Here is a 20720-nt window from a genome sequence, read left to right as displayed (position 1 = left end):
TTATTCACATGCTATATTACAAGACATGTCCTTGGGCGACTTTGCACTATGTCTCATGGGTGAGGCGATGTTTCCAGCGATGGGTCCTATCACAGAAGAAAATAGCTGTATAGATGAGTGGATCCATATTGTCTAATATAGCATCAGATAAATTGCAGCCTATATGCAGCTTAGAGTTTACAATAGAGCCTACGGCATAAGACGTATAATGAATGTAAATAGTCTACTTTACTTACGTTTTCTTCTCAACATACTTGAAATGAATTCTTTTTTTCGTCTGGTCATTGAAACCTATGTGCACATATTCTGAAAAGATATGAAAAAACATTAAAATGCTTTTCATTTCAGTAATAAACACATTCCACATGCCTTAGCCACATGAACAATGTAAGAGAGGTGAGGTGAGTTGAAATTGGGTTTAACGTCGTGTCCAAGATTAGTGCACATATATGGCGGCGTGCATGCACACGTGTGTGTGTGTGTGTGTGTGTGTGTGTGTGGCTGCTTGTACTAGTCCGGACTGATTCTAGCCCACTAAAATACCATTCCGCAGTTTAACATGAATACCCTACTCAGTACACAGTACATGACTCCAAGCTGACCAGTCCCTGTTTTAGCTCCCTAATGCAGAGCGCGAGACAGGGTAACAACAAGTACCATCTTTTGACGTCTTTTGGTATGACGAGGCCAGGGATTGACAATGTAAGAAATTATTGATGGTATGAAAATCATTAATCATGTTGTAATCTGTGTGAAAACTTTTATAACTGATTATGTTTATGCTCTATCTTTGTATTCTGCTTACCTCTAACCTAATCTTGTTTGTTGATAGCCACTCGTCTAAGTTGTAGCCAGTCCAATGTAGGTTCACTTTCTCCTTTTGGACCGATAATATTTTGGCTTTATACCTGTATTTGTTTTATAAAGATAAAAAATAAATCATGATTGAGGCAGAAAATGAAGGATAACATGAATTTCCATTTTCACTGTTCTGTAAATAACTTTTGCCCCACTGACATTTTCCCAGAATCTATTATTAGCAGATGGAAAACACAACACTACTGGAATACAAAGTGTATAGAAGTTCTTTTAAAAACAATAAGTCAAACCAACCAACTCAAACCACTATGCACTTCCTGTCAGAAAACATTTAACTGCTATCACATGTCTCCCTAATTTCGATAATACAATAACAAGTTCTTTTCAGTAACTATAAGCATGAACTGGACTTCAAAAAGAACATCAAATTATAAGAATCATACTACTCAGATGCTACTAACATGTGTTAATCTGCATGTCATCACATAAAATGTCAGCTTAAAACCCAGAGGTTTCGAAAGAGATGAAAACTGGAGTTACTTGGCATAGGTTGTAGCTGGGTAACAGATGGGAATCATCAGACAGAAAGGACATATGTTATTCAGCATAAACTCCAGAAATGGTTCCGTAATGAACACAAATGTCATTTTCACTACTGCCGCAATGCATTTATGTGAGCAATTTCAAGAGTCACAAAAAGTGTGATCCTTCAAGCAAAGTTTCTGTTTCAAAGAGCTAAAAAGTTCAGATGAAATGCCTAGTATGAAAAAGGGGGACAGACAATTGATTTTCAGTCAGGAGAGTTAAAGCAATTAATTGATATGAAATAATAAATATTGATACATAAGGAAGATCATGATCCATCAGTATCTTAGCAAATCGTTGCAATCTGAACATAATCATAAAAAAATACTTGTGTGAAACGTGATGAAAACAATTCAATATATGAAATTTCCTTCAACAATGCAAACAGTAATTACATACCAAAAGCCATCCTCCTCAATGCCTCCACAATCATGCCAACATTGAATTTGCAGGGGGACATCTATGGACAAAATCAGTGTTATATGTGTTTATATTAAAGCATGGTACTAAGTGGACAAAGAGGATTCAGTCATTTCTGTATATTCTATTTTGAAGTTTTCAATTTATATTTTAACAATTTAAAGCAAAGGCATATCAGATTGTTTGAACTGGATACTGATAATTCATATCTTATACCAGATGCTGTATGACAAATAAGCCAAATATAAGGGAAGAAAAATACACAAATACAATCCACATTGTATTAACACAGTGCCTGTACCATTGCCTGTGTTAATTTCCAGTTTTTCACAATACTGATCTTGCTATAGGAAATGTGGTGATTATCATTTGGATAAGACAGTGAATCATTAGCTCTGATCTGAATGAAACCCATGTGGATAGTAATGTTGCCAAGGATCATAATCAGGGTGAGTCATCAATTTCAGTTATAGGCATGCACAGCAACAGTGTCCATGGCCCATGAAAATCCACATACATATATACACTAGCATATGAACGTGTCAGTTACTGCCCATTATTTCTACAATCTGCTCACCTTTTTATTGTGCCGCCTTCTTTGCAAGTATGTCTCAACCTGAAAGATCAAACAGTTGGTTTACATATATCAGGAACTATCTACCATTTTTAACATATTAGGGTTTAGTCAATTAACTATAAATCAGTTACATATATATTAACTTACCATTTTCTCAGTTTGCACAATCTTAGATGCCTGAAAATAATAGGTCAGATTAATTAGAAGCATAAAAGGTCATAAAAAGATCCTAAAATGGGTCCTTTTTATAGAATTGGTACTTAAAATGTAGTCTACACCAAAACAAACAATCAGGTGCTTGATCAGTCTGCCTGACATGTATTTGACATTGATATTCCTTTTCTATGACCTGGCACTTAGTTCAGAGAAGATGACAAACGGAAGTTTTATAACTGACAGATAGATTGAGGAACATTGCAGTGAGAGCATTTATTTGTGTTAAAAAATTAACTATTACCAAAAACAACATTGTATTCATATTCAAGACATGCAGTCACTGAGCCTTACCATCACAGCAATAACATTACTTTTCAAGCTAATATAGTAATTTATTTAATATACCGGTATGTTGTTCATGAAATGATTAAAGTTTAATTACCTTTCAACTCTTTTGTGGTGCTCTTCCTTTGTAATGTATCACCTGAAAATAGTAGTTTTTCGAAAAGATACCCTAGTAGGTACATAAAGTTACATAAATTTCATACTTCTCTTATCATAGGTATTCAAAATAGCTTATTTGATCATGTGGATCATAATAACTTTCAGTTACATACATGTAGTAATATTTTAGTATAATTAAGAATAACAAACCATGTGTACACACAATGTTTAATATGCACTGTAAAATGAGGTCAAAGTAGTATCAAATCTGACAAAGTACTTACTGGAAGATCCTGGCATTCCATGATGGGTAGATTCTAATAAAAGAAACATATCATATGGGTGTATGGTTCCATAATATGTTACTCACTAGTCAGTTGAACTTCTCAAACAATTAACACACTTCACTTCACATTAAGTATATGCAGATACATGCAAAAAGAAAACTGCTGAATATTGGGTCAAAATAGCTTTATAAACTTCTGGCATTTTAAGTCTATGGCAAGATTAAGTATACGGTCATAAAGAAGTTAGTGAGTTTAACACCGCTTTTAACAGTATTACAGTTACATGTATATTGCAGCGTGTCAGCTTAATGTGGGAGGAAACACCGAAGTGATGCAGGTCTCAGACGTTTACCACTTCGGTGAAACCCACGAGCACTGGTATGGTGCTGACAAACCTAGAACCGGGGCAAACCTGGAGTCGAACCCACTATCATAGGTTTCTGGTGTTCCCAGGGGATGCAACTCTGTACAGCGAATTGCGGCGCCATAGATGAATAGGCCACCTCGGTTACAATAGTATGCAAACTTTACAGGTACAGGTGGGCTATCTGGGTTTCTGTTTCTGCTTTACTAACCTCATGACGTTCCTGTGCTGATTCCTCATGGAGTAACCCCTGCAACATAATGTCAACGTCAAACTAATTCGGTTGAAAAATGTACATTTTATATAAATGACATTTTTTCTGAGGATAAATAAAATGCCTAGTTCAGACTATCCACTCAAAGAATCAGCAACTGGGCTTCATTGCTCATCCAATATTAGGAGCCTGTACATGTCATGTAGGTTGCTGTTGTCATCATGTCACCGCTAATGGCCTCATGACCAAGATGAAATAATTAAGTAATTGTCCCTGATAAGCCCCAAACATAAAGTAAAAGTATTAGCTCATATGAGGTGACATGGTTCATTTTCATTGAGTATGAATTGTTGTAACTCACCTGAACTAGGGTCACTTGTAGGTCCTGGTCATCATCATTGAATGCATAAACCTGTAAACAAGACAATGCAACAAATACAGAGGTCCTTATCATATATCTCTTATTTTGTAGGAGAAGATAGGGCTCTTATGCTACTGAACTGGGGAATTGCAGGTTAGAATTGGTCCACCTATGTTGACAGTGTCATGGCATGGTGGCATGGATTGTTGCTCATAACAACAATCACCGGACCAGGCTGTCTTCAAATGGCTTGAATATTGCCAAGTGTGGCATTAAATAACACGAGGGACTGAACTTGTCATGACATACATAATGCACAAACCACCCAGAGCGCCATGCGGCCAGCCTGGTACAGGACTAGGCTGCTCCTCACCACTGACACCAGCTGATCACTGCGCCGGAATGTATATTTGGCGTTGCTGTTCAATTTCGAATTTCCGATAGGCCTGTCTCTACTCAAGAAAATAAAGAAATGTCTTGAATTTCCGACAGCATAACCTGGTGTCCGATCTTAAAAAAGTTCGGAACGAGTGTGAAGCCATGATAAGAAATATTATTATTAATGATTGAAGCCACCTTCCCAAATGTGTGTGCTGCATAAGCTGGAGTGGTTCCCCTTTGATTTTCCAAAATATGAATCGACAAACGAAAAGAAAAGTAACTCGGCCACCCCAGGGACTAATGATATTTTATCATTATTGAAGTATACCGTATACAGTCTGATTGATGAGTGACCAGGTGAAGAACCAACACCCTCCCTAAACCCTCCCCCCTCCCCATAGTAGCACGCTCACGGTTTGCAATATATACAATAACATACTAGATGCGAACTGTTTAACTGACAACTGTTAATTGGTATTGGTTAAGCCTCGGTGAATTTGCTTTTGGAGTGTGTGTGTGTGTGTGTGCATGGGGGGGGGGGGGGGGGGGGGGGACAAGTCGGAATAAGGATAAGATAATGATCACATAAATTTTATTGGAGGCTTTGAAAGTTGAGGATCGGCGAAACCGTAACATACAGTGTAATTAACAAAACGATCACATGGCATGATAAAGGTGGCGCTGATAAACAATACCCTTCGACCACGCGCGCGAGACAATGTATCACCGTATGAAGTGACAATACCCGAGAAAATTTAATTGCCTTGTTGGCAGGAAGTCTGGCGGCACAGCACGTACAATATGCATCGCGTGGGTATTCCAAATCGCCCCCCCCCCCAGCGCCAGCTTTGATGGAAATGTGTTGATTTTAGGAAAACATTAATACAAATTTGTTATATTCATAAACATCAGGTCTTAATAGTTATTTTTATCGAAATAATTCGAACGTTATAAATAACAGAGTAGCTCGCATGTAAATTATCAAAATACTGCATGGATTGGTAACCGTGTTTACACTTTCACCGATCACCACAGGCAAATTCATACAGCTACACAAACACAACAAGTGTCGCCATACAGCAACAACACGTAGACAGTATACAAGACATAATAAAACCACAGGAGATGGATCTATCTTCTTTTCAGATTAGTTTGTTTGCGTATCTTTTATCAAAATTGGTAGAAATAAATACGCTACACTTAGACTCTTACAAAACGCGTTTCGCATGTCAGCAAAGCCACACATTTAAATTGTATATTTCCACGTTCTAGGGTCGGCGTATCCAGAAATAAAACAATAAATATTTTGACGACTTACCTGTATCGTAACTGCAAGACGGTAACCAGACGTAACATTGCTGACTGCGCGTGGTTCGGGATCTTTGCTGTGGCTGAAATAAAGAGTGCTATTTTTCACAGAAAGAGACCACGTTGCTTGTGCCATTGTGCAAAGACTTTTCAGGAATGCGAAGGTACTATTCTGAATATACACGAATATATACAAGTCACAAGACAAAGAAGGTATTTACATGAAAGATATTTCAAATCTCGATGTTAGAGACCCTGAGAAATGTAGATTTAACTGAATCCAATCCAATCAAGTGTTACTACCATTCATTACAAATGGATAATACGATATTGCATTATAGAGAGGGTAATTATAGCTACCTGAAGGAGCAACCATTTGTCCACTCTTTGAAGTTGCCGCCAAACCGGACGCGTAAATGTAACTCGCAAGAACACTGTGTACACAGCTTCTTTCTAAATTTGGAGAAGCGTAAGTGTGTTGAAAGAACAATATGAATGTAAGTCAGGCATGAAGTTGCACGGAGGAACCGACGTGAGACTTTATAATCCGACAGTTGTTCATATATGTTATTTAATGCGTGATTGGTATTACCGCTTAACATGTAGGTTTGTATTTATAATAAAAACTATTCGTTTACATTTGCGATACAATATAGAATGTTGAAATAGTTTTGTCCGGATAGCAACATAACTGTTGCATAGGATATGTTGATTAATGATAATACTATATGAAAATTCCTCGAGCTGACTTACACTATGGATAGTGTACAAGACAACAGTTATAGAACATCACGTGTTAAGGTTGATGGAAACGGCAAAATATTTATTTACAATATATGTTTTTCCAGGGGAAGAGCCTGTTACAAAGTCTATGTCTAAAAAAAGAGTAAACTCGCTCCTTGTCGGACAAAACTAAATGTAATTAGGATAACTACCTATGTACATTATCAGTGGATTACTTGAATTAATATCAAATTGTAACCTGAGATGCTGGTGCCAAACCTTACAACAGACTACGTGACCACCCAGTGAACACTCAAGGGGGCGTGATATACACCCTTGTGTTTGATTTGCAAAACCAATCAGCCGTGGACGCCCGACCATAAAAATGGTGTATAAAGATTTAACCCTACCGTGTGCGAAATACGCATCAGTCGAAAAGCGCACGTTAAATCTCCAAAGTAAGTAAGTAAGTAAGTAAGTAAGTACGTTAAATATGGTTAAATCTTCGAGAACGTTCAGTCAGGCGGTCAAACGATAACTATTCGACAAGTAGGTAAATCACATCGAAAACCCAAGTTCTGGTCGCAGTGAGAAGCTCTGGATGCCTAAGCAGGGTTCATCAGCTCTGCTTCAACAACGTTATCATGGGTAAGAAGCATTTTATTCTATTTTTGTAAACCAAACACTGTATATATCTTGAATAACGTTGGCCTTCTGTTTGTATCATGGTTTCTTTATGAACATATTCATCGAACATGTTGCTACCCATTACAGATATTACAAACCTCATCAACAGTCAAGACAGACACCTTTCTTCAAGAAATCTGCCCAAAAAGAAAAGCACTGAAATTGGTAAGTAATGTTTATGTGCAATATGGTTAAATATAGTTCATTTATTGCATCAGCAATATTAGATAGAGTTGAGCTACGAACGCGAAAATAAACATGTCAGGCGAATGTAGGGGTGAGGTACTCCATCGGTCTTGCGTTTCGCTGGGTGTTTTTACCATCACCGGTGGTGTTGCCAATTTAAATTTCGTTTCGGAATCTAAGCACGATGCATGATTTTTATCAAAATTTCAACATGAGCTAGGAAAGGAAGAGCCGAAGAGCCAGGGCTCTGTGAAAGTACGCGGATTGTGTAGCCTATATATGGCTTCACGTGACATTATATTGGTGTTACGTACGTAGTATACCAGGTAAGTGTTGCCCTCGTTGCCGGCAAGGCCATGACTTAATTAGGGTGTGAGTTGGTGGGTCGCTCGGGCTACTCTGTGGTGCTTACACAGTAGGCGTGGGGCTAGGCAAGTTTACGAGACACACTGTCGAGTGATCCTAGTGATAGAATCCTTTCTTTGTTTTTTATAGGACATGTCGATATCGAATTTCTAAAAGCCCTGGAATAATGCAAGATCTATATTAATAATTGCTGTTTCCAACTGGATACATGTAAAAGTGACCTTCAAAATGGAACCGAATTTAGCATGAAAACAAAATTCAATAAACGTAAGGGTTTGACAAGGAGTATTATGGATAAGACCTGATACTAATTATATACAGTCACTACCAGTAGTCTAAGGCATTGCAATTCACCGTGCAAAGTTGTGTCCCTTGGGCACGCCAGAAACCTATGGTTGGAATCCCGGTTCGTCCAATGTTTCTAGGTTGTCAGCACCATATCTGTGCTCGTGGCTTTCCTCCCACATTAAGCTGACACGACACGATATAACTGGAATACTGTTAAAAGCGGTGTTAAACCAAACTCACTCATTCAAGACTCACAACTTTATCGTTGATCCAATGTTTTCTGGTGCGTGTGGGGCTATGTTAGTGATGAGTCACAACTGTATATTTTAGGTTACCCAAACATGCATCATACATTTTTATTATAAAACGATATGTCATATTATCACAGGAGCAGTAATCATAACATACAAATAGGTTGACAGCATTGATTGCTAATTCCTATGTAATAAGAACGTGAAGGGGCCCTCACAAGCAGGTGTGTCACGTCTGATTACAGGTGAATGGGTTGTCTGATTACAGGTGAATGGGTTGTCTGATATGGTCGTGTATGATAACACAGTATCACATGCTGAAAGTAATTAGTGCTATTGCACATACACAGTATCAATGAATGTATTTTTTTTAACTATTGTTTCATTATTACTACCAAGCACACATTTGCTATCTGCATAATAAACCTAACTTATTTCTCATCAATTTACAAACAAGTTAAACATTATTAATTTTCATTGAAATAACTTGTTGATACAATAAGGCAAAACCTTCACATACGTATATGAATAGACTCCATTCTCTATGCAAAAGCCAAAAGTTGAATGTTGTGCTTACGAAAGGTTGGGAGTGTCAGATCATATGTACCTGGTAACTCTTTTGGGGACAAAGTGTCTTAAAACATAACTTAGGATTTATTCATGTTCAAGGCATCTATTCTCAAATCTCACAAATCATCATCCTTGGTACATAGTTTTTCAACCAAAATTTTGTGAAACAGGAATAATCTTGTGAAAATAATAACATGTTTTTGCTCCCTGAGGTAACAAGGTTATCAAAAACATTGACAAGAATCATTGATCACCAGTCAGAATGTGGATAAGGATTAAGGTACTTTGACAGAATCATTCGTTCTTAAAATCGCGAAATCGTCATTACAAAGCACATCGATAACAGAATTGCGTGGCATAAATTGTGGTTGTAATACAGATGGGATCATGCACTATGAGAGATTCAAATCCACACATCTGTTTGTTTTTATGAATGCTCACATTTTGCTGTTATGTTTTATCTCTGCCTGTTTATTTGTCTTTACTGTTTTAGTTCAATTTAATATCCATTTTGATACAAATATTATTAAGTAAGTGAACTAGCCACAAGTTCAAAACATACTTTACATTACTTGTTAACTTTAATATGATATATTGTGTTTACATGTTTTAAGAGTTTGGCATACTAAAGTAGTATGCATAAGAAAAAGACAATGAATAGACATAGTCTGATGTTTGTCAGGTCATTCATACCATTCAGTGTATTCATATTATTATTTCACAAGGGGTTTGTCAGCTAGGTTAAATGTAAGTTTAGGAAAGCGGACAAAAAATCATGTTCATGACTGTCCATCAGTGTAAAATGCTTTAAAAAGTCTATTAAAGTGTCGTCACTAACATTGATTTCAGATGTAGAATACGACTTATCTTGACGTGCCTATTTTAAAGTTTTATGATAACAAGAATTTTAAATGGAAGAAATTCAGTAGTCATTGTTAGGGTTATGTAAACTAGATAAATATCTAAATAGATATTTGTAACTCTTGAGTTAAATCTGATAATGATTAACATAACATTCTATTATACAAAATGTTTTTTTATGGAAGCATGTGTACAATGCATGAAAGACAAAGTTGATATTCACGAAAAAAAATTTCAGTAGTGAAATCGTGAGACAAATCAACAATAATTCTTTTTCACAAGCAGTGCTATAAAAGAGATGTTTAATTGATGCTTTATTAAGTTTTTGGATAACCATTAACATTTCAAGAAATCTTTAATCTTAAGTTGCCCCTGCACATCCTTAATGTTTGTCTGCCCTGTTTGCTGATCCCTAAAAGATACTTACATTATATTAATGGCAGATTGCCTTCCAAATATGATGTTTTTATTGGTAATTCATGTTTTATATAAAAATACACATTATAACTTATTTCTACTTATGTCATACAAAAGCAATAACTGCTGATATAGGTTTAGGGAAAATGAATGTAATTTAATAACCAACTGGATACTTTTTACATTATTATTTTAGGGGCGCTCGGGTAGCCTAGTGGTTAAAGCGTTCACTCGTCACGCTGAAGACCCGGGTTCGATTCCCGACATGGGTACAATGTGTGAAGCCCATTTCTGGTGTCCCCTGCCGTGATATTGCTGGAATATTGCTAAAAGCGGCGTTAAACCATACTCACTCACACACACACATTATTATTTTAACTGCCCATTCAAGCAACAACAAAAAACCACACACTTGCGATTCTTATGTCAATTGTTTAAACTTCAATATCATTTAAAAATATACACTTGGAAATAAAAAAGTTGGAATAATTACATCAGCTTGGAATAATTACGTGAGATAATACTGTTTTAATATCTCAAAGGTTTAATTTTTTTATATACAGCAACATGCGAGCGCGACTGTAACACTGATGCAATTATAGGATCTATAGGCTACATGTATCTGAGAGAATTTGATTAATCTTGACAAATGTTGTATGATTTATTCATCATTCTTGTTGTGAATTTCAACCAGTTCCGAACACTACAGCTGGGGCACTGACAATATGGCCCAAAACATACAGTTTATGTTAAGTGCGCACGACATTGTCACAATACTTAATGATAGAATACCATTTTGAAAATACATGACACTGATCTTATTGCATCACAGTTTTGTGAGATGTTTGTTTGTGAATGTTTTTTGTATGGCATCATCAAAATGTTTAAAAATCAAGTTTTCATTAAAACATGACATTTTCAGTATTACATGACATTTTCAGACTAACTAGTGTCTTTAGACTTGAAATTAATATCATTCCCATGTTACTGTCACTCTATCTAACTCTATTAATACCTATATATATGCTACCAATTTTATTCAGTATATCAGGAGATAAAAATACTGTGTTTTCAATGTTTCTCTTGGTAACCTGTAAACTGCACTAAATTGAACTTGGAAACGAAAACAGAGAATGAGGTTTCAAATCTTAAATTAAGCATGGATAAATCTACAGGTAACCGTGCTCCACATTAAAAACATGTTGTGTTTATGCTTGTCGTAAGAGGCGACTAACGGGATTGGGTGGTAAGGCTAATTGACATGGTTGATGCTTGTCAACATATCCCAATTCATAGATTGATGTTCATGATGTCAATCACTTTATTGTCTGGTCCAGACTTCTGTACAGACCACCGTCATATAGCTGAAATATTGTTGGAGTGCAGTGTTAAACAAGAAAGTGAACAAACAAACAAAATCACCGACAGTGGTGCTGTATATGCTTAAACAGTTTGTTTACACATAGGTCAGGCATTGAAAGCATGTAGCACAAAAACTACCATGAAGTGGGCACCCCAAAAGAAAATTAAGCTAGCCACTAGGATGACATATCACTCACTGTGACACAAAAGATATGACGTAACATTTCGAAAATGAAAAGTGCCAATGTCAAGCCCTCTGTTGTCCTCAAAACTTGAAATTCATTCTCTCTGTAGATTTTTATGGTTTTCTGCACAAAATGTATTGCCACACATCCTTTCAATATTGTAGTGAAACTTTGCATGTTGTATCCTATAAATATAAATATTTTAAAATGCTTATAGACAATGACTGTAAAAAAGTACTACTTTATAAAATATTAGTTTCCGTTTCAAAACAGCCTTTTTAATAAGAGGGGGATTATTGTGATTTCATAACCTGATTGTCCAATCAGAATCAAGTTATTTCCATCAAGTATTTGTGGGAAATCAACTCATCAAAAATGGAATTGGAATTGACTGCCACTTAGCCGTCTTAGATTTAGAACAAATATTCTCCAAAACTTCAAGTGTGTTGATGCCATAACAACAATATTGATAAAGCTATTTACGGCCATTACTTCTAAAGTCATTTTTATTTGAAAGGTGACACATGTGCTGTAATTTTAGTGCTCTAATGAAATCCAGTATGTAGAGATTGTAATGGGGATCATCACAGATTCTGTTTTCGTAATGTTTTATATTTTGACCATTACATGCCCTTAATTTGCACTCTCTCAAAATGCAATTCTTTGCACAATACAAGTAATCTTCTCAGAGACCACTGGACAATGAAACTTTACCTGATTGACAACCCCAATTTCTTGAATTGGAAATTCACCCATAACTCTGTTATTGCTCAAAATAATGACTTGTTCCTTTTCACATTATAATGACATAATAATTCTTCCAATATCAAGGGTGTTTTTCACTTCTTACTCCTCGGTGTTTGGTTCATGGTTCAGCATCATACACATGCTCATGGGTTTGACCAGTGGTAAATGTCTTAGACCTACATCACACTGGGCTTTCCTCCCACATCAAGTTGACACGCCGTGATATACCTGAAATACTGTTCAAAGCGGCATCTAACCTAACTCACTCACTCATTCCAGGTGAGCGAGTGTTCATGTGCCACAGTGAATAAAAGAAACCATAATTATTATAAGGAAGTATGTTGCACAAAGTTATTTAATTAAATGTTACATCCAGTTTCATAGTAAGTCAATTTGTCCATGTGTCTCTGTAACTGATGGCAACCAATGAAACAACACTTTCAGTACAAAAGTTCCCCCAAAGTACTAGTTACATGTGCCATAAGCCAAAATTAGCTGCCCGCTGTGGCTCATTGTATACTCCTGAATGGAATTTGCTAATATTAGCTATATATATGGCATGCATCACAAAAGGTCTTCAGCAACCCATGCTTGCCATAAGAGGCAACTATGCTTGTTGTAAGAGGCGACTAACGGGATCGGGTGGTCAGGCTCCCTGACTAGGTTGATGCGTGTCATCGTATCCCAATTGCGTAACCTGATGCTCAAGATATCAGTCCCTGGATGGACTGGTCCAAACTCAAATATTTACAGACTGCTGTCATATAGCTGGAATATTGTTATAGAAACAAGCAAACAAACACAACAATAAGTTCACTGCTGCATCCTAGCAACAGTATTTTTGTAAACAAAAAACTAAACCAAAACATATATTACTGTCTACATATCCTTTTGGTAGGGAGTTATGTAGATTCTTATTTAGAAACCAATGGAGCTTAGTATCCACAGTGCACATATATGGGTTATGTTATTGTAGTTTGTCCAGTATTATTAGTAAAGGATGTAATGGGATTTGTTTTGTAATGGGATCGTGCCATGTATGTCAAGACATTTGTTTGTACATTATATTTGTAACACACGTTTAGAAGGATAGAAATTTATCTTTGTCTTAGCTAAATGCTTGGTACGGGCCTGTTGAATAAATTCGATGTTTGTCTGGTAGGCTTGTCTAATTTTGGAGGCATTGTGGATTTCTGAGAATGGAAATTGGCAATTGTTATATTTGTATGACTATCCAATTACATTAAAGTTGCAATTTATGTATTGTTCAAATATTTATTTGACATTTCCAGGACCAGTAAAGCTGCAAGATTTTGTCGGCCAGTCAAAAGTGGACGCTGCAATCCAAGGTATCACTTTTAGTGCTATCATGAAGATAGTTATCAATGAAATTATTGGTATATGATTCCACATACAATATCATGTATTGTGTATTTATTCCTTGAGGCTATACTATACAATTCAAAGTAAATGCTGAAATCACAGCAGTGGTTAATATTTTTATAATTTATGTAAATTATTTTAAACCACATTAGAATTGTTTTGAAACAAAAGCATTTCATGTCCAATTGCTCATCCCCAGTATAAAAGAATCTGCACACTATGTTGAAACTTGAAAAATGCATAAGATTGATTTTTCTCTCAATATTCTCAATACTCAAATCAGTATTCTGTAAATAAACAAGTTTTGTACAATTTGATTTGTTTTCATAGTGCTAATACTGATGTAAATACTATTTTCAGGTGAAACTTTCTTTCTCATGGTGGGGCACATGCATGAAGATTTGGATCAACTGTTTAGTGTATTTGCAAGGGAACTTAGACAGAAGCCTGCAACAACCCGCGATGCCCTCCTTCAAGATTGGGGACATCCGGACACCCACCACCAAGCTATCAGACTTCAAGCCCTTCATGCCTGCCCCAAAGGAAGCGACAACCCTCCCAACTAAAGTTCAAGAGGCAATAGAGAAGAACAATGAAAAACTGCAAAAACAATCAAAGGTAATTTCAATAAATATTGCATTTCTTTTGAAATATGTATTGTGATGTGTAATATTAGGGTTAGTCAGCGTTACTTAGAATATGTGTAATGTGGGCAGAGAAACAACCCAACTTCATGAGGTTACTATTTTTGCTTTTATTGTATAGATGCACTGTGATTTTAATTATGTTCTCATATTCTTTACATTTATTTTATTACTTTCAGATCACTCTGACAAAGCACCGAAGACAAGCGTCAGTATCAGAACAATAATGAAGGAGCAGCAAGTATTGCTGAAATGTACATATTTTTTGTCTAAGCTATGTGGCTAAGATATTGCCGAGGATTGCATATATATATATTAGATGAGATGTGCACAATGAAATTTATGAAACAATATATGCAGTTATATCGTAAAATCTTGGTTGTGTTCTTTTTTTTTCCATGTCTGAAGTTAACCCTACTTTCAAAGTACAGTATATCACATGTAGGTTGTTTCTTTGAATTTCAACAGGGGATTATATATTTGGTTGGCCCCATGGAATAATTATGAAATTTAATTTTTGAGAATCACATTCACCTTTAATGTTGTACACTTCAAAGTCGTAAAAAGGCCATTGAAGATGGTCACTGAAATTCTCATAATAATTTAGATAATTATACGGTAAGCTCAAGGTTCAAGGATTTGCATCTGTCTAGTATACAAAGGTATGAGGCCAACATAATATTATTGTTCCATTGTTTAATTCGAGTGACGTCAACTTTTCCTGATAAATTTGGTAAATATAATACCAAGATAAATATATTCAATTGCTGAATTCAATTTAAACTCTCCAAAGATTGATGCTTGATATTACTGCAGAAAAAAATTCTGCCAGATATTTCCCTAAGAAAAAAAAATTCTGCCGGAAATTTCTGTAGAAAAAGGTCATTTAAAGCATCTCCAGATTAAACTATCCAATGATAGAACCTTATTTCTCCTGAATTTAAACAATCCTGCTAAATATTACTGCAGAAAAAAATTCTGCCAGAAATTTCTGTAGAAAAAAAAAAATTCTGCCAGAAATTTCTGTAGAAAAAAAAAATACTGCCAGAAATTTCTGCAGAAAAAAAAAATTCTGCCAGAAATTTCTGCAGTAATGCATTTTCTGAGCCAATTTTTGAGCTTGTAAACATGTGTACACACTGGGACACACATTATTTGGATTCGTCTCCTCGAGATCTTTCCAATGATATAAAACATGTTTTTGTAGCTCGCTTCCTTCTGTGTGGTCAAGTTCGGACTCCTGGCCATTCCTAAGTTGTCCCGCCCTGCCTTAATTTATACAAGCCACTATAAAACCCCAAATTAACATGAGTGAGTGAGGGAGTTTGATTTTACGCCGCTTTTAGCAATATGCCAGCAATATCACGGTGGGGACTCCAGAAATGGGCTTCACACATTGTACCCATGTCGGGAATCTTCAGCGTGAAGAGCGAACGTTTAACCACTTGGCTACCATAACGCCCCAAATTAGCATGAAGCCAATTCAATTTCAGTGTCTTAAAACAACCTGGAGCTATGCACGCTAAGGGCAGCTTGTTTCTATAAAAGGACATCGGAGTTTTATCACTGTTCAAAAGTCCTTTTACTCATATTTCGGCTAGTATGAGTTCTGCATATGAATGCTTTACCAGCCTGTGATACACGTCACCAGGTTTCCGTATATATAAACTTACGGTGATGCAGTATTAGTATCAGACCCTAGTAACTCCAAATAATACGAGGTGCTTTTTTTGTTATGCGGACGCGACAAGATAAATAAGCACCACGTTCTACCACGAACCAATCGCACGTGTGAACGGCTAATTACTTTGCAAATATTGACTCTTGCTCACTGTCTATTGGTATATATGATCTGTATGATTAACTTAACGTTTGGGTTTTCGTGATTTCATTAGAGGTAGTTATACCTGTCATACATACAACAAACGGTGCATGTAGGACCTGATTGGGTTCTCATAGTTCATGGTTTTACACGACCAGGCATTTCATATTTTGCAATCGTCCATTTTTGAACAATGAAAATCTGGTAAATGTGGCGTGTGGGTTTAGGTACGGACGGTATAATATGTAATATAAGAGGAGGTATGTTATATACCTTTTTACCAGTAAAACTGCCAATAATTAAAATGGTTGTTTCAAGATTGTGTTTCAATATTTCAAATTTTGGGAAATATCAACGATTTCCTTTTCCCATTCGAATCTCTAGGTGGTTAATTATAGGAATGTGATGCAAAAAGTATATTTGGCAGTTCATGGCGTACATTCCACTCCTAGTGGCTGCCACGAATCGTCAGACTCCTACCAACCTGTCGGTCATATACTCAACAACACAAGTTCCCGTGACACCAATATTTTAGTGTATTTTTCAAACAAGTAAAGTTTGGTTTTCAATATTGTAGTACATGTATGGAATCAAGTCACAAAAAACGCAACTGCTACAGGAAAGCATGCTTTCCATGCAAAAGTTGATTTTAATGCACGCCCCATGCATTTCACTACCCAAGAATGGGTATAAAAACATGTGCGTTAACGGGAGTCCCACGCCATATGCATTGTTTAGTATCATGCTGACAACAACCACTCGGAAAAACAACAAACGCAATTATTCAACAGTACGAAATGCCACGCCTGTCCGAAAATGAGCGTCTGCGAGCCATTTGTATGCTTGAAGCAGGATCGAGTCAACGTGATGTTGCAAGACAATTTAACGTCCACAGAAACACCATTTGGTGTTTATGGCAACGTTGGCAACAAACGAATGCCGCCAGAGACCAACCTCGGAGTGGCAGGCCACGCGTAACCAATAATCGACAAGACAACTGGATTCGAACAACACGCCTACGAAATCGATTCCTTACTTACGAATACCCACTTGCAGATGTGTTTGAAGGTGCCCTTTTCCTAGAGGTGAGATGGCATTTCCGGAGGTCCTTCGATGTGGTCCCGTCCTCCATGTCAGTTGCCGAGCCAGTTACGCCGGCGCTGATGGAGCAGAGAGAAGAGACTTCGGATGGCGAGGGAAGGAACGTAAGAGCTGGCTTCTTTTGTTCCATTCTTCTTTCTGTATTGTCTTATCTGGTGCAAGGTTTGCAGTCTGCGGTCTGGTCTGAGCACAATGCATTGATCCGTTCCACCATCGGAAGCAGCACACTGGTGATATATTCTATGCTAATAATGTTAGGCTTATCACAAGTAGACTCCTGTTTCTTGGCTTGTGTCGTCACTGTGGTGCGATGCTGGAGTAACCCCTCCTGGACACAGGCTTGGGCAGCTTGAAGTGGAGGGCCAGCTCTTGTCCATGCAACAGATTTCGGTGCTCTGGAGTGTTTTCCTTCCCCATGGCCAAGAAGAGCCACCAGCTAAGACTGACGAGACCCCTTTTTCTGAAACATCTAGTTTTAAGATGCCAGCCTTGTTCAGATTACAGTTTAATCAAAGACTATGTGAATTAAAATTTGATTTTTCAATATTTAAACACACACTGTCAGCAAGAAAAGGGAACATTATATTTTCCCCACAATTGGAGACATATGTATTTTTCTCAATATAACAGGGGATTGAGTGAGTGAGTGAGTATGGTTTTACGCCGCTTTTAGCAATATTCCAGCAAAATCACAGCGGGGGACACGAGAAATGGGCTTCATACATTGTACTCATGTCGGGATATCGAACCCGGGTCTTCGGCGTGACGAGCGAACGCTTATACCCCTAGGCTACCCGACCGCCCCACAGTGGAGTGATAATTGTTTCAAAAACATCCCAACCAACCCAAACCCCACTTTGCATTCTATATTGCGACATTGTTAGGTTATTGTTTGTTTGTTTATTTGTCGTTTAACGCCGCACTCAGCAGTATTCCAGCTATATGACGGCGGTCGGTAAATAATCGAGTCTGGACCAGACAATCCAGTGATTAACATAATGAGCATCGATCTACGCAATTGGGATACGATGACATGCATCAACCAAGTCAGCGAGTCTGACCACTCGATACCGTTAGTCGCCTTTCACGGCAAGCATGGTTGCTGAAGACCTATTCTACCCCAGATCTTCGCGGGTCCATTCGTAAGTTAAGCGGTATCGATCGCCATCACGTGGGCATTTCACCAAGCAATATCATGGATCCATTCCCCGACAAGGAAAACATTGCCTAATTCCCTGTGTGCGTTCTGTTATAAGGTAAAAATGCATCCCCCAAACCTTAGAAAATTCTGTCCTGCGGAATTCCGCGCCATTCTGCTTGTAACGCGTTGGCCAGTTGTTGGAGTTTCTGCGGCGTGTTCTGACGTTGACGTGCACGTCGATCGAGTTCATCCCAGACGTGTTGAGATCTGGAGATCTCGACGGCCAGGGCAAGGCGTTGATGTTGGCATTATGGAGGTAGTCTTCCGTGACACGAGATGTGTGCGGTGGAGCGTTGTCCTGTGAAACAGCTTCCTCTGGCGGTCAATGATTGGAAGAAGGTGAGGTTGAAGAATTTGATTCAAGTAGCGATTTGCTGTCAACTTTCCCTGAACAACAACCAAGTTAGATCTCGTGGTGAAGGATATGGCCCCCCACACCATGACACTACTGCAACCGAATTTGTCAAATTCACGTACACAATGTGGGACAAAACGCTCATTTCGACGACGCTAAACACGTTGCCTTTTTATAGCCACCACAACAAGTCTCAAATGCCATAACTTGCTCATGCATTTTGCTTTACTGTTTTCCTCCACGACATTTTTTAAAAAGTGTGAAAACGATGCCGTTCAAGATATTTTCTCATAACATATATCCAATTTATATACCGGAGTTTTTGTTTAGTCAGGTTCAATGAACAACATACTAACTGTGCTTTTCTTTTTTAAGAGTGTATTCTGATTTGGACATAACTAGAAAAATAAACCTGATTTGTCTTTATAGAAAACTTTTTATGTCAACTGAGTATGTTTATTCTTTTCAAGACATCTAGATGAGATGATTACACCAAATGTAGGTAGGTATCACACCTATACATATCAATCTGATGTGATGCTATGTAGATCAGATCAAAAACTTGTGAAAGATGCGTGTCGACACATACCAAAGAGTGTTATATGTGTATGGCTGAATGTGTTATTACTGAACTGGTGAGTCGTCTAAGTCCTAAGTAACTTATATAGGGTCAGTAAGAAGCGAAGCTAGGGTGATTATCATGATTACATTGTTGTGGAAGACAGAACTGTCGACTCAAGTTGATTGCAAATCAAGGGCAGGATGCTAAAATATCTATTCATCTACTTATAAGAGAATGAATGTTTTCAATTCCTGTGCTCCACTTCATAATAATACACAGACTCGAAGTAAAATTACAACACAGTCCGGTGATGTGCATAGAACATGTTTCAAAACAAGTTCAATAATTTATTCGTCAAAAAGCCTACAAGAATCATTGTAACAACACATGAACTCACATACAGGTACTTTCTAGTTAGACCCGTGAAGATTCCGGGGTAGAATAGGTCTTCAGCAACCAATGCTTGCCGTAAAAGGCGACTATGCTTGTCGTAAAAAGCGACTAACGGGATCGGGTGGTCAGGCTCGCTGATTTGGTTGATACATGTCATCGGTCCCAATAGGGTGAATTGATGCTCATGATATTAATCACTGGATTGTCTGGTCCAGACTCGATTATTTACAGACCGCCGTCATATAGCTGGAATATTGCTGAGTGCGGTGTTAAACAAAAAACCAACCAACCAAACCGACTTTCTAGTTAAACGTTTAATTTGCGTATGTGCCTGATGACCAAGGGGAACCAAACAAAGTTTTACTGATGCGATTATTATTATTATTCTAGTTGGCCGGTTTTAAACATTCTTTCCACACGAACCAATAGTTTTGCACCGGGATTTTAATAGATAATCTTTATTGATGGCACGTTTAAAAAATATATTTTACACATCTATTACAAGTGACATTTGGATGACTAAAACATTATTTTCTATATGCGAAAGGATGGATGGATGGATGGATGGATGGGCGAATGGAAGGTAAAATTAAAAAGTATCGACCTATCAGAATTCCCAGGCATGCGGGTGTCGAAATTAGACTGAATAGAAGAAAGTATATAATATATGGATAAAAAGTAGTTGATAACATATCACATG

General features: G+C 37.3%; 1 protein-coding gene and 1 long non-coding RNA gene across 3 annotated transcripts; one reads left to right on the top strand and one right to left on the bottom strand.

Annotated features, from left to right (window-relative positions):
- Positions 1–29: 29 nt before the first annotated feature.
- LOC139475072 (uncharacterized) lies at positions 30–4283 on the bottom strand. The gene is made up of 10 exons (XR_011654009.1): positions 4228–4283; positions 3864–3902; positions 3286–3318; positions 3000–3041; positions 2549–2578; positions 2402–2440; positions 1804–1864; positions 806–908; positions 237–306; positions 30–86 (listed from the first exon to the last, which is right to left on the bottom strand). It is a non-coding gene; the product is annotated as an uncharacterized lncRNA (long non-coding RNA).
- Positions 4284–7382: 3099 nt separating this feature from the next.
- LOC139474765 (uncharacterized) lies at positions 7383–15041 on the top strand. Of its 2 annotated transcripts, XM_071257887.1 has the most exons (4): positions 7383–7491; positions 13852–13908; positions 14303–14560; positions 14766–15041. In XM_071257887.1, exons 1-3 carry the CDS (start codon positions 7395–7397, stop codon positions 14506–14508), a joined length of 360 nt encoding a protein of 119 aa, XP_071113988.1. In that variant the 5' UTR covers positions 7383–7394; the 3' UTR covers positions 14509–14560; positions 14766–15041. The 2 variants fall into 2 exon arrangements, 1 of the variants encoding a protein (XP_071113988.1); XR_011653992.1 differs by lacking the exons at positions 7383–7491; positions 14766–15041 and adding an exon at positions 7604–7838 and having other exon boundaries at positions 14303–14332.
- Positions 15042–20720: the final 5679 nt, after the last annotated feature.

This window comes from Haliotis cracherodii, unplaced genomic scaffold, assembly GCF_022045235.1.
Source record: "Haliotis cracherodii isolate W230 unplaced genomic scaffold, xgHalCrac1.p SCAF_3, whole genome shotgun sequence".
Taxonomy (NCBI): Eukaryota; Metazoa; Mollusca; class Gastropoda; order Lepetellida; family Haliotidae; genus Haliotis; species Haliotis cracherodii.
Note: the sequence above shows the minus strand (reverse complement) of the source record. Positions and strands in the feature narration are given on the sequence as shown.